Consider the following 13085-nt stretch of genomic DNA (forward strand, 5'->3'; position numbering starts at 1 on the left):
GGCCCAGTGCACGAAATTTGTGCACAGGGTAAAGGGTTGTCCCTCAGCCCAGCCTGCACCCTTTCCAATCTGGGACCCCTTGAGGGATGTTCGAGTGCCTGGACAGTCAGACATTCTTTTCACAATCTAGGACTGCTGGTTCCCAACTACTTGCCTACCTGATTGCCCTTAACCACTTATGCCTGCCAGCCTGATCAACACTTAACTGCTCCCCTGCTTGCCCAATTGCCCCTAACTGCCCTCCTCTGTCGGCATGGTTGCCCCCAACTACCTTCCCCTGCAGGCTTGGTCACCCCTAAGTGTTTTCCTTTGTAGGCCTGATTGCCCCCAACTGCCCTCTCCTGCTGGCCCAGTCACCCCTAACTTCCTTTCCTTGCCAGCCTGGTTGCCCCAACTGCCCTTCCCTGCAGGCTTGGTTGCCCCAACTGCCCTCCCCTGCTGGCCATCTTGTGGCAGCTATTTTGTGTCCACATGGGGGCTGCCATCTTGTGTGTTGGAGTGATGGTCAATTTGCATATTACCTCTTTTATTATATAGGATTTAAATGTTATGTGAATTCTCAATTGAAAAAAATGGAGAGAAGAAATGAACAAATGAAGAAAAGACTACCTGAAAATGTAAAGGTTTAGTAGTAGATTTAGAATACATTTTGCAGGCAATGAAAAATAAAATTAATGTGAAGGAAATTGAATTGTTGATGAGGACAAACTTGAAAATTTTTCTAAAAATACAGAGAGAATAAAATAAAGATGATGAAAAAGAAAACTAGAGACATAAGAATCACAGCTAAATAAATCAAACCAAGAATTATATCTATAATTGAAGAAGTAAGCAGAACAGTGTGAACAAAAGTAATATCAAAGACTTAATAGAGGAATATTTACCTCTCCTGAAAAAGGGAACACAGTATGCAGATTGAAAGTTAAACAGATACAGTCAAAGTGATTAGAAAGAGACTGATATACATACTAGGAAAAGATTTTGAATTGGAAAAGAAAAAAATTATGTAAACATACATAGTTATTTTTTAATAAAAGGTTGTATAATTAAGTGAACAGAATTTAGTCATATCATATTTACAATGCTAAAATGTAACAGATAAATGGAGCAAAATATGTATTATATAATTATATAATTCAGGAATATATGAACCCAAATGCATATTCATTAAGCAGAATGGCAATGAAAAGACATTTTCACGAATATACAGGAAGTACAAAATATATTCTACCTCCATCTCATCTTGAAAAATTCACTTGGAGATTTACCCAGCTGAAGAGATGCATCAAAATGAAGAGTTCAGGAATGAAAGATGGTAGTGCTGAGTGTGCAGTTGTGTGCTGCAGGCAATATATATGCTCTGTTTATCGTTTATCTAGAAGTAGTTGTGAGGAGAGTGACCCCCATGTATAGTTGTTTGTATTATACCATAATATACAATGACATATATATTTTTTTTATTTTTTTTATTAAGGAAGGAATTGTTCTGATTCCAAAAAAATACTATAAGGACTAGCTTTGTCCTGAATGCTAGAATCTGAAGCTCAGAAGAAAGGTCTCAGTTATATATATGTGTGTGTGTGTGTGTGTGTGTGTGTATATGTTTGCCATTCTATATTCCTATATAATAAGAGAGGAATATGCTAATTATCCATTACGCCTTGAGGCATAACAACCAACTGCATAATGACCACATCACGGGTCTGCAGGAGGGTGGGGCAGCAAACTCTAAGCGGGCGTCAAAAAGCTACAGGAGGGCAGCAGAGCTATTGGTGCACGGATTTGTGTGCAGGGCTACTAGTCAGCATATAAATAGTTGTCCAATATATTGATAATCTGTGATTTCACCCAGGATTTAAAGAAAGTTCAGTTCTGACCCTTTGAGGAACTCTGACAATAAGAGATTTAGTAGGAGAAAAGATACTAGCACTTTCTCAGAGAGGTAGGGAGCAAACCTGGGAAAGTGATGCCACAGAAACTGAGAAGATCCGAATATAATCAGTTCTGTGGCTAATAAGGCTTAATAGGATCCTTGCAATCTGTCTTGAAAAATTCTTCATGGCTTATTAATATTTGTATTGTACTGATGATACTGATACTTACCCAGCATTTATTGCATTTACATTTCAAGTGCTCGTAAAATGCATGAAGTATAGAATTCCAGATTAGAAAGAAAACACATTTTTGTAGAAGACAATTCTAAAGTTACTACAAACTCCTGTATGTCCAGAGATAATTCTTTCACCACTTATATTTGGCATAGATAAGCTTCACGTATCAAGAGATATAGGAACATTAAACATTTTTAATTAGTTTCAGATTTTGTGTTTTTTATTACATAAGAGGTTCCTTTCAATGTTTTGTCCCTTGTATTGTCAGGTTAATCTTCCTAAAATGTAGCTAATTATATTTTCCTTTATTTAAGAAATCTTGATGTTATATTTTATACAAAAAAGTTAGGGATTTTTAGCTTGGGATTTCATGCTCTGCTCAATTTTGTTTCAAACAATTATTTTTAAATATTTCCCATCACTCTCTTTAATGTATTTTCTAACCCAGGCTGAGTACAAATGTGTCTGCTTCTTACCTACTCTCCTGCCTCCTTGTCTACTAATGCTATAACCTCTGCCTAAAATGTCTTTATTCCTTCCTCTGTGATTTTCAAACAGCCTACTTATTTTCTAAGATACAGTCTAATTTCACCTTCCTCTGAAAACCTTCCTGAGCTGGACATTGTCTTCTTTCTGAACTATTGGTCTACTTTAAGTTGTCTTTTCTTTAGCCATTTGCTTTTCCACCTTGTATAGTTACAGTTTAGTTTACAGGTCTGACATCTTCTGTTTGACATCTTCTGATTACTGTACTACACTCCCATTGTAGTGCTTCTCCCCCCCCCCCCCCCCCACCAGTGGTTTAAGAGGTAAATTTTTGTCTTTCTTCAACTTAATGGCTATATTTGTGTTGATTGTACTACTGTTCTATTTTTCTTAGGATCCAATGATGCCATTGCTCCAGATTTCCCAGCTCAGGTCCTAGGCACAAGAGATGATGACTTGGAATCCCCTGTTAATATTAAACATAAAGAGGGGATCTATAGTAAGAGGGCATCCTCATTAAAGGGGAAAAAAGGCATTCAGAAAGATAATGCAGGTAACTGAATGGGCTTTGTATATTTTATGGCTTCTTTCTTTTACTCCCTGTTCATCCTAAAGGAGAATATTGTTCAGTCTTTATCTTGTTCTGCTTTGTTATATAAACTTTTTTCCTTAGCTATCTTATTGGGTATGTAGAAAAAGGTAAAATATTTTAAAATGCTTCACAGATTTTTGAAACCTGTAAAGTTTTTTTTTAAATATATTTTTATTTCAGAAAGGAAGGGAGAGGGAGAGAAACATCAATGATGAGAATCATTGATTGGCTGTCTCCTGCATGCCCCCAACTGATTTATAGTAAAAATTAAGTTTAAGATACTCTATATCAGTGGTGGGCAAAACCTTGGCTTGCAAGCCACATGCAGCTCTTTGGCCCCTTGAGTGTGGCTCTTCCACAAAATGCCACGTGCGGGCGCACACATGCAGTGCCATTAAAACTTCGTGGCCCATGCACGGAAGTCGGTTTTTGGCTCTCAAAAGAAATTTCAATTGTTATACTGTTGATAGTTGGCTCTGTTAACTAATGAGTTTGCCGATCACTGCTCTGTGTAAACAACCGAGCCACACCAGCTGGGCTGTAAACTTTATTTTTACTATGCAAAATAAAATATGTTGTAACTTTTGAAATGAAATAATATCCAATTGAGTATGTTTTAGAGACTAGAATCCATAGAAAATCTTGATTAAATTGTCTGATGAGTTTACCTGTCAAATGATTCAAACTAGTGGTAATTTGGTAGACAGATAACTCTGTGATCCTACTGATAAAGAGCTGAGGATGGGAGGATATGGAAAATTTAGCAGAGAAAGTGATAGAATTAAGGGAATTTTTTCAGACATCTGCACAAAGTACTTGCCAGTTGTCATCCACTCAGGCTGCATTTGGTAAAGATGATGTGTTGGAAATAAAGTTTGGCTCTATTACCTAGGGAGCCTCCAAAACATCCCACCTATTCTAGGGGTCTGATGATAATATTGTTGGTCTGCTTTTAAACTTTGCATCCTAAGGAAAAGTCCTTCTGGTTTAATCCTATGTAGTCATTTCACCATGGGAAAAGTTCAACCTTAGAACTTTTTACCTTAAGGGCTTACAAAGAAAAGGGAGCATGTCTGCCTAAAGAAATAGTGACCTACATATAATAGCTAAGTGAGCTTATAAACTATACCAGAAATAAAAGTCTCAGTGGAAGTGTTAGAATATAAAAATGAGAAAATCTCTTAGAAAACAGAACTTAAAACAAAGGTAAAGAAAGAAAATATAAGAAAATTCAAGATTGACTTAAAAGTTTCAACATCAAAAAAGCAGGTGTACTGAAGAGACAATAAAGAATCAGAGCCATATATATTAATGTGCATAAATCCCCAAGTCATAATATTAAGTGAAAAAGGCATGTTGTTTAAAGGACATAGAGTATTATACTATTTATATAAAGTTTAAAGATACGCAAAACAATCCTTACACTGTTGATTAATTCATACAATATAGTAAAAAAAAAAAATTCTTAAGATTGATACTCTAAATTCAGTATAAATATTGCTATTAAAAAGAAAGAATGGCATCATTGAGGCTTTATACACAGGATCATTATAATCATTTTACAATGTTTTATTTTTTTAAGCTTTGGTAGACATATTGGTGTTCATTATGTTATGTTTTAATAATCTATTGTCTTTCTGATTTCTTTGTTGAAAAATACTTATACTTAGAAATAGCAAATGGATTTCTTGTCAACCTGTTGTAAAGACATGTAACCATTAACTGTTGACTGTTTTCTTAGTTGTATTGGTGATTTTTTAAATGCATTTACGAACATATTAGTTAGCACTTACATTTTCTCATTGATTAAAAAAAAATAGAGCTGATTTTAAAAGACCAATAAGGTAGGTAAATTTCTATAAAATAATACCAAGAAAAACAGAAATAGGAATATTAGACAAGTTTAAAAGGGTCTAACTTAAGACTTAAAAAATTATATGGTACTCTATATAAAATGTACATGATGTAAGTGTATTTCTAGGATTATATGAAATATCAAAATTGGCTCTATAAATAACATAAACTTGGAGTAAACCCAAGAACTTAAAATGATTGTTCATCTATACTTTTCTACTTTGAGAAATATACCTGATCTAGAGTTTTTTCTTTACTGTTGTATCAAACCACAAGGAGCAGGTCTTATTTAATGCGCTGTTGTACAACAAAAAATACAGAAAGCTTTCCTGAAATTTCATGTCATAAACCCATCATTACTGTCATAGCTTTTACATAGTAGGGCTTACGAGGTGCTTTTTCCTGAGAGATATATATAAAGTGGTTTTGGGGTGTGTTTTTTTGGGGGGGGGTGGGAGGAGGAGGACTACGGGTAGGGTTACATGACATTTGTGCTTATTATCTTTTCTTTCTCTGTGGTGTTAAATGATTTCATTATTTCAGATGTTCAAGTACTTAGGGTGTTAATTACCCTCTCTTAGATTCCATTGATGCTGTTGCTGCAGAGCTTGCAGCTAAACTACAAGACACAAAGATTGAATGCCTGTCAGAAACTAAAACCAGTAAGAGGACATTTCCTAAGGAAGCCTGGTCAGAAGATAAGGAATCCTTGCAGATAGATATTGAAGGTAATGGGATTGGGATGTATGTGTGTGGGTAAAGGGAGATGCTATGTCTATTTTCTTTTATCTTGATAAGATTATAGCCTCATGATTTAAACATTCATTTTTTCTTTTCTTTTTTGTTATTTTTCTTTTGTAAATTATTTCAGAGCTACTTTGTCTCTGATAATATATATATATAAATGTATATCCTGTCTAGTAAAAAAAAATAGTAATATGCAAATTATCCACCACTCTGCTACACACACAAGCCACGCCCACCATCCAATCAGGAGCAAAAATAAACCTAACCAAGATGCTACAGCCACAGAGAACAGGAGGGAGGCTTGGGTTTCCCTGGCAATGGTGGAAGCCAAGGTTTCTGCCTACCCTTGCTGGCCTAGGCCTCCACTCAATGCTACACAGTTTCAATGATAAATCCAAACATAAATGGCAGCAATGGAGCTGGAAAGAGCAGGAGGCTAGGGTTGCCCCTGGCAATGGGGGAAGCCAAACTTTCCACACACCCTGGCTGTCCCAGGCCTCCACTTAAGGCTACAAAGTTTCAAGTATGAAAGATACATAAATCCCAACAGAAATGGCTGCTGCCATGAGCAATCAGAAAGCTTGGCTCTGCTCCAGGATACAAAGTTTCAATTGTAGAAGATAAATAAACTCCAGATACCAGGGCCTCCAGTTGGGTTCCCCGGGGGGTGTAGCTGTCCTGAAAACCACCACAGGCCCCACACCCAGGCCGCCCCACACCCCAAAGGAACCCCCACCCTGATCTGGGACATCCTTCAGGGCAAACCAACTGGCCCCACCCATGCACCAGACCTCTCTCCTATCTAATAAAAGAGTAATATGCAGATTGACCATCACTCCAACGCACAAGATGGCTGTCCCCATGTGGACACAAGATGGCAGCCAGGGAGGGCATTTGGGAGGGAATAGGCCTGCAAGGAAGGGCAGTTGGGGGTGAGCAAGCCTGCAGGGGAGGGCAGTTAGGGGTGACCAAGCCAGCAGAGGAGGGAAGTTGGGGGCTACCAGGCCTCCAAAGAAGGGCGGTTAAGAGTGACCAGGCCTGCAGTGGAGGGCAGTTAGGGGCAAACAATCTGGCAGGGGAGCAGTTAGGCATCAATTAGGCTGGCAGCGGAGTGGTTAGGGGGTGATTACGCTGGCAGGCAGAAGTGGTTAGGGGCAAGCAGGAAGGCAGGCAGGCGAGCAGTTGGGAGCCAGCAGTCCTGGATTGTGAGAGGGATCCCAGATTGGAGAGGGTGCAGGCTGGGCTGATGGGGACACACACACACACACACACGCATGAATTTTGTGCACCAGGCCTCTAGTATAGTATTAACCTGTATCATATGTTAGTACTGACACTGGGAAAAACCTAAAGGTATTCCAGAAGATTGTAACAAAGACAGATAAACCCCAGTACAAACTTCTAAAAATTACAGTAAAAAGCCAAAAATTACAATAAAGACTCATGGCCCTCTTTTGAGTCTAACAAAAGAAAGGCATAGAGGACTACCTGGCTGTCAAGTTTTACCTCTTAGAAGAAGATAGAACAGTACCCAGATAAGGAAAAAAAAGAGTCGATGAGCTATAATCTATCCATATTACATTTCTTTCTTTTTTTTTTTAAAATCAATCTTTATTGTTCATATTATTACAAAGTTTCCTCATTTCTTCCCCCCTCCACCAGGTTCCCACCCCACCCTCTGCCCCCTCCGCATCCCCCAATGTCCTCATCCATAGGTGCAGTTTATGTTCAGTCTCTTCCTCCCTCCCTTTCCCCGATAGTAAATCCCTTTTCAGATAGTAAATCAGTTACTTAGCATTTTCTCATATCAATAATACCTCCACATGCCCTGTGATACACTTCACACAAAAGACATTTCCAAATAGGTCAACAAGCCTCATCGAGGCCCCACCCAAGGCACTCACAGATCAACACCCCAGCGCTATACTAACTCAACATATCCAGATCTAAGCCTTCATCACTTGACTCAGCAGACCCTCAAGTTCCCGCAAAAGTTTCCAGCCATGTCTGAGAGGCAGCCTTGGGGCGGGGTCAGGCGAGGAGCCAGCTGTTCCGGGCCTGGCTGCTCCGGGACTGGCCTCTGTTGCTCTGGTTCGTTCCACAACCAGCTGTTCCTGGTCTGGTCACTGCCGCTCCCGACCTAGTTGCTCTGGACTTGGCTGCTGCTGCTCCGGGCCTGGCCGCACCTGACCCGGCTGCTCCGGGTCCGGCCGCTCCCAGCCTGGCAGCCGCTGCTCCGGGCCTGGCCGCTCCCAGCCTGGCAGCCGCTGCTTCAGGCCTGGCCGCACCCGACCCGGCTGCTCTGGGCCTGGCCGCTCCCAGCCTGGCAGCCGCTGCTTCGGGCCTGGCCGCACCCGACCCGGCTGCTCTGGGCCTGGCTGCTCCCAGCCTGGCAGCCGCTGCTCCGGGCCTGGCCACACCAGACCCGCCTGCTCCGGGCCTGGCCGCTCCCAGCCTGGCAGCTGCTGCTCCGGGCCTGGCCGCACCCGACCTGGCTGCTCTGGGCCCGGCTGCTCCGGGCCCGGCCGCTCCGAGCCTGGCCACTCTGGGCCTGGATCCTCCGGGCTTGGCTACTGCTGTTCTGGGCCTGGCTGCTCCCAACCCGGCTGCTCTGGGCCCGGCTTCTCCAGGCCCGTCCACTCCGGGTCTGGGTGTTTCTGGACTGGCCATCCTGGGCTTGGCCTCCTCCGCCTCAGGCCTGGCTGCCACTGCCCCAGGTCTGGCTGCTCCAGTGCTGGCTGTTGATGCTCTGGTTCTGGCTGCTGCTGCTCTGGGGCCTGGCCGTTGCTGCTCCGGGCCCGGCTGCCACTGCCTTGTGCCTGGCCACTCTAGGCCTGGCCGCCGCTGTTCCAACATTCTGTCCTTTTTTTTTTTTTTTAAAAAAACGTCTTTATGTTGCAATGTTGGCTGGTGAGTTGAGTTCTGACTTAGTCTTTGATTTTTTCAAGATCTTCTTTGTATTCTTTCTTAAGTAATTTTACTATCTTTTGCTCTCACTTGATTTCTTCACATTGAGAACTTCTTTGGTTTCTTCCTCCTTGTCCTGGGAGCTCAGCAGGTTGGCCTGTGGCACCCCTTTGTTCTCCGCGGGCTCCTGTGCTGCTTCAGCCTGTTGCCGGGGTTGGCGCCTCCCAGGAAGCAGCCCCCGGCCTTGGCTCTGTTGCCCGCGCTCAGCGGTCGAAGGCTCAGGGGCACGCCCCCCCTGGGGGCCCCGTCGCCCGGCTCCTTGCTGGTGCCCGGCTGGCCGGTGTCCGGCAGGGGCTCCTGCTCCTCGTCGCGTTCCTCCAGTCTGGAGCTTTTTTTCTTCTTCCCACTAGAGGAGTCTAGGATCAGAGTCAACAGACTGTCCTCTGCGCGCAGTGTGCGCGACTCCGGGAGCTCCGCTTTTCGCAGCTCCCGCAAGATTTCACCTCACAGCCCCAGCTCCCCCTGCCTGAGCCTGGGTCCCCAGGGTCTGGCCTCGGACTGGGGTTCAGAGCAGTCAAAACTAGGGCCCAACACGGTCGGGGCTTCTGTTTCCTTCCCTCCAGGGCTATCCCACATCAGAGTCAACATTCCTTCCCTTGCAAGCAATGTGCGCGACTCCGGGGGTTCGGCCTTTTGCCGCTCTCCCAGGACTCCACCTCACAGTCCCGTTTCCCTCTGCTTGAGCTTGGGTCACCAGGGATTGGCCTAGGACTGGGGTTCAGAGCAGTCCAGACTGGGGTTCAGAGCAGTCCGGACTGAGGCTCAGCGCCGCCGGAGGCTTGCTTTCTTCCGGCTAGGGTAATCCAGCATCAGAGTCAACATTCAGTCCTCTGCGCGCAATGTGCACATGACTCCGGGGGCCTTGCTTTTCACTGCTCCCCTGGGATTCCGCCTCACAGCCCCGTCTCCCCCTGCCGGAGCCTGGGTCCCCAGGGTCTGGCCCATAACTGGGGCTCAGCGCTGCCGGTTCGGGGGTTCAGCCCAGGCTGTGGGTTTTATTTCCTTCCTGCTAGGGAACGCCAGGCAGCACCCAGCCCTCTCCTCTCCGGCTGTGACCTCTCAGTGCCCGCGTGTGTGTGGGCACGCCGCATGTCTCCGTACCTTAGGCTTTTTTTCAGCTCCTCTGATTTTCCTTCTGGTTTTCTCTTTCCTTCTTGTAGAATTTTCAGTCAGTCGACTACCTGTAGCTCTGGGCAATGTCCACTCTACATTTTAGTTGTATTCCATTGAAATTGTTGTGTGCTGCTGCGGTTAGATGTCTACCCGAGCAGCCATCTTGGATCCTCCTATCCATATTACATTTCAAAAACAGTTCAGGTGTAGCTGCTCACATCACAAATGTATAAGATAAATGATTTTCACAAAGGTGCCAAGACTGTAGTGGGGAAGAAACATTCTCTTCAGCAAATGGTATTGGAAAACTGATATCCATATGCAAAAGAACAAAATTGAATACTTATCTTTTACTACATATGAAAACTAATTCAAAATGAATCAAATTTCTAAACTTCAAAGCTAAAGTTACAAAACTGTTAGCAGAAAGCATAGGGGAAAAACTCCATGGCCTTGATATGGCAGTGATTTCTTGGATATGACCACAAAAGCACAGGCAACAAAAGCAAAAAAATATGCACACAAGAAGAAAAGTAACTGCACTAGATGATAAAAGACTGAAGTGGACCACTTTCTTAATGGCCAGTGTCCTTTGTCTTAAAATTTGGTGCAATGTGTAAAAAAAAACAAACAAAAAAACAAAACAAAACAAAACAAAACAAAAAAAAACAGCAAAAAACAAATTATACTTACACCAAATTAAAAACTGCATCAAAGGGGAGTGGACTGACGATTCTCGGAAAAGGGGAGTGGGGGTGCGGGAAGAGACTGAACAAAAACTATGCACCTATGGATGAGGATAATGGGGGATGGGGAAAGGACAGAGGGTGGGGTGGGAACCTGGTGAAGGGGAGCAATTGAGGGGGGAAAGAGGATCACATTTGTAATAATCTGAAAAATAAAGATTTATTTAAAAAAAACAGTCAAGTGTAGTAAAGATATCTTAAATCATATATTTTAAACAAAATAGTAAAGTTTAGAGCATTTGTTATTGTAATTGAGAAAAACAACACAAACTGTAATTTTTAATTTGACTATAAAATGAATTTATTTCCATAAGCTTCACTAGAAATCAACTGAACTATTTTATTATGTAGTAGAAATATATGAAACATGAAATAAGTTTGGCATTAATGTTTAAGTAATTCAATTAAAATAAAATATTTTAATATTAAAAAAAAGACACAATCAACAGTAAAAAGGCAGCCTATGAAATGGAAGGAAATATTTGTAAATTATGATAGATCATATGTGGAACTTCTGTAATTCAACAACAGAGAAAACCAGTTTTGTTTTTTGTTTTGTTTTTATTTTGTTTTTTAAATATATTTTATTGGTTTTTTTTCCAGAGAGGAAGAGAGAGGGATAGAGAGTCAGAAACATTGATGAAAGAGAAACATCGATCAGCTGCCTCCTGCACACCCCCTACTAGGGATGCGCTCGCAACCAAGGCACATGTCCCTGACCGTAATCAAACCTGGGACCTTTCAGTCTGAAGGCCGACGCTCTATCCACTGAGCCAAACAGGTTTCGGCAGAGAAAACCAGTTTTTAAAAGGGCGCAAAGGATTTAAATAGTTCTCCCAGAAGACATATGAATGACTAATAAATACATAAAGAAATGCTCAATATCACTAATTAGAGAAATACCAATTAAAATGAGATACCACTTCACACCCATTAGGGTGGCCACTATCAGAACAGAAAATAACAATTATAGGCAAGCATGCAGAGAGAGAGAAATTGTTGTGTACTGTTGGTAGAATATAGAAGGGTATAGCCATTGTGGAAAATAGTATGGAGGTTCCTCAAAAAAATTAAAAATAGAATTGATGCCAAAACCGCTATGGCTCAGTGGATAGAGTGTCGGCCTGCAGACTCAAGGGTCCCAGGTTCAATTCCGGTCAAGGGCATGTTCCTGGGTTGTGGGCACATCCCCGGTGGGGGAGGTGCAGGAGGCAGCTGATCGATGTTTCTCTCTCGTGGATGTTTCTGTCTCTCTATCCCTCTCCTTCCTCTCTGTAAGAAATGAATAAAATATATTTTAAAAAATGAAAATAGAATTGGCATATAATCTAGATATCTCACTTCTAGGTATATATCTTTAAAAAATCATCAAAGCAGATCTTACAGATATCTGCACACCTATGTTCAGCTCAGCATTATCCACATTAAGCAAGATAAGAAAATCCAAATGTCCATCAACAGGTGAATAAATTAAAGAAAGTGCTAACATGGTGCAATATATAGATATGAAACCTGAACATGTTGACCAATGCCAGCCCAATAAATTTAATAATAAAAAAATATCTGAGGTTTTCTTTAAACAGAAAGTGTACTAAAAAAAATTTTATACAGCCTTAAAAAGGAAGGAAATCCTGTCACACGCTACAGCATAGATGAACATCAGTGACATTGTGTTAAGTGAAATAAGACAGTCACAAAAGAAAAGAAAATAAGCCCATGCTATATAGCTGAAAATAAAATAACTCAGAAGAGTTGAAAAGGAAAAGTAGAGTTATGAAAAATATGGACATAATATAGGTGAGATTATACTAAAAGTGTTACAGGAATTAAGGAGGGATGTTTCTATACTAGTTTGCAATCCACAATGAGGTTATAACATAAATCTTTAAATAGGAAATAGCATAAAATATATAAAACAAAACTGGGAGTATCATCAGTAAGGAAGTTTATGTTGCCTTATAAAAAAAAATGAAATTGTAGAATTATATGAAAATAACTCTTATGGCCCTAGTGAGTTTGGCTCAGCCTGGGGACTGAAGGGTCCCAGGTTTGATTCCAGTCAAGGCACATGCCCAGGTTGTAGGCTCGATCCCCAGCAGGAGGCAGCCAATCAATGATTCTCTCTCATCATTGATGTTTCTATCCCTCTCTCCCTTCCTCTCTGAAATCAATAAAAATATTTTTTTAAATAAGAAAATAACTCTTATAATATTGTTAGGCAAAAGATGCGAGGGAGAAAATGCAAAACTGTCCACAAACTGTCCTAAAACCTGGAGGACCTTCAAGAAGAAATGGACAAGACAGAATAGTAGTAAGGAGTTTGAACATACATACTTATCTCATACTAGATCGTTGAAATGAAATTATTTTTATTAAATATTTTATTGATTTCAGAGAGCAAGGGAGAGGAAGGGAAAGAGAGAGAGATAAAAACATAAATGATAAGAGAGAATGATTAAATCAGCTACT

At 41.5% G+C, this 13085-nt stretch overlaps 1 protein-coding gene and 1 non-coding gene across 6 annotated transcripts in view; both read left to right on the plus strand.

Moving 5' to 3' along the window:
- ALMS1 (ALMS1 centrosome and basal body associated protein) overlaps positions 1–13085 on the plus strand; it is a 131449-nt gene that overhangs the window by 83435 nt on the left and 34929 nt on the right. For all 5 annotated transcript variants that reach the window (XM_045580907.1, XM_045580904.1, XM_045580905.1 and 2 more), the window contains 2 exons: positions 2992–3150; positions 5625–5771. In XM_045580907.1, coding sequence (XP_045436863.1) covers positions 2992–3150; positions 5625–5771 — 306 coding nt within the window. The remainder of the gene's footprint in view (positions 1–2991; positions 3151–5624; positions 5772–13085) is intronic.
- On the plus strand, positions 10337–10488 carry LOC118717873. The gene has a single exon (XR_004987633.1). It is a non-coding gene; the product is annotated as a small nucleolar RNA SNORA81 (small nucleolar RNA).

Source organism: Pipistrellus kuhlii, unplaced genomic scaffold (genome assembly GCF_014108245.1).
Source record: "Pipistrellus kuhlii isolate mPipKuh1 unplaced genomic scaffold, mPipKuh1.p scaffold_m20_p_13, whole genome shotgun sequence".
Classification (NCBI taxonomy): domain Eukaryota; kingdom Metazoa; phylum Chordata; class Mammalia; order Chiroptera; family Vespertilionidae; genus Pipistrellus; species Pipistrellus kuhlii.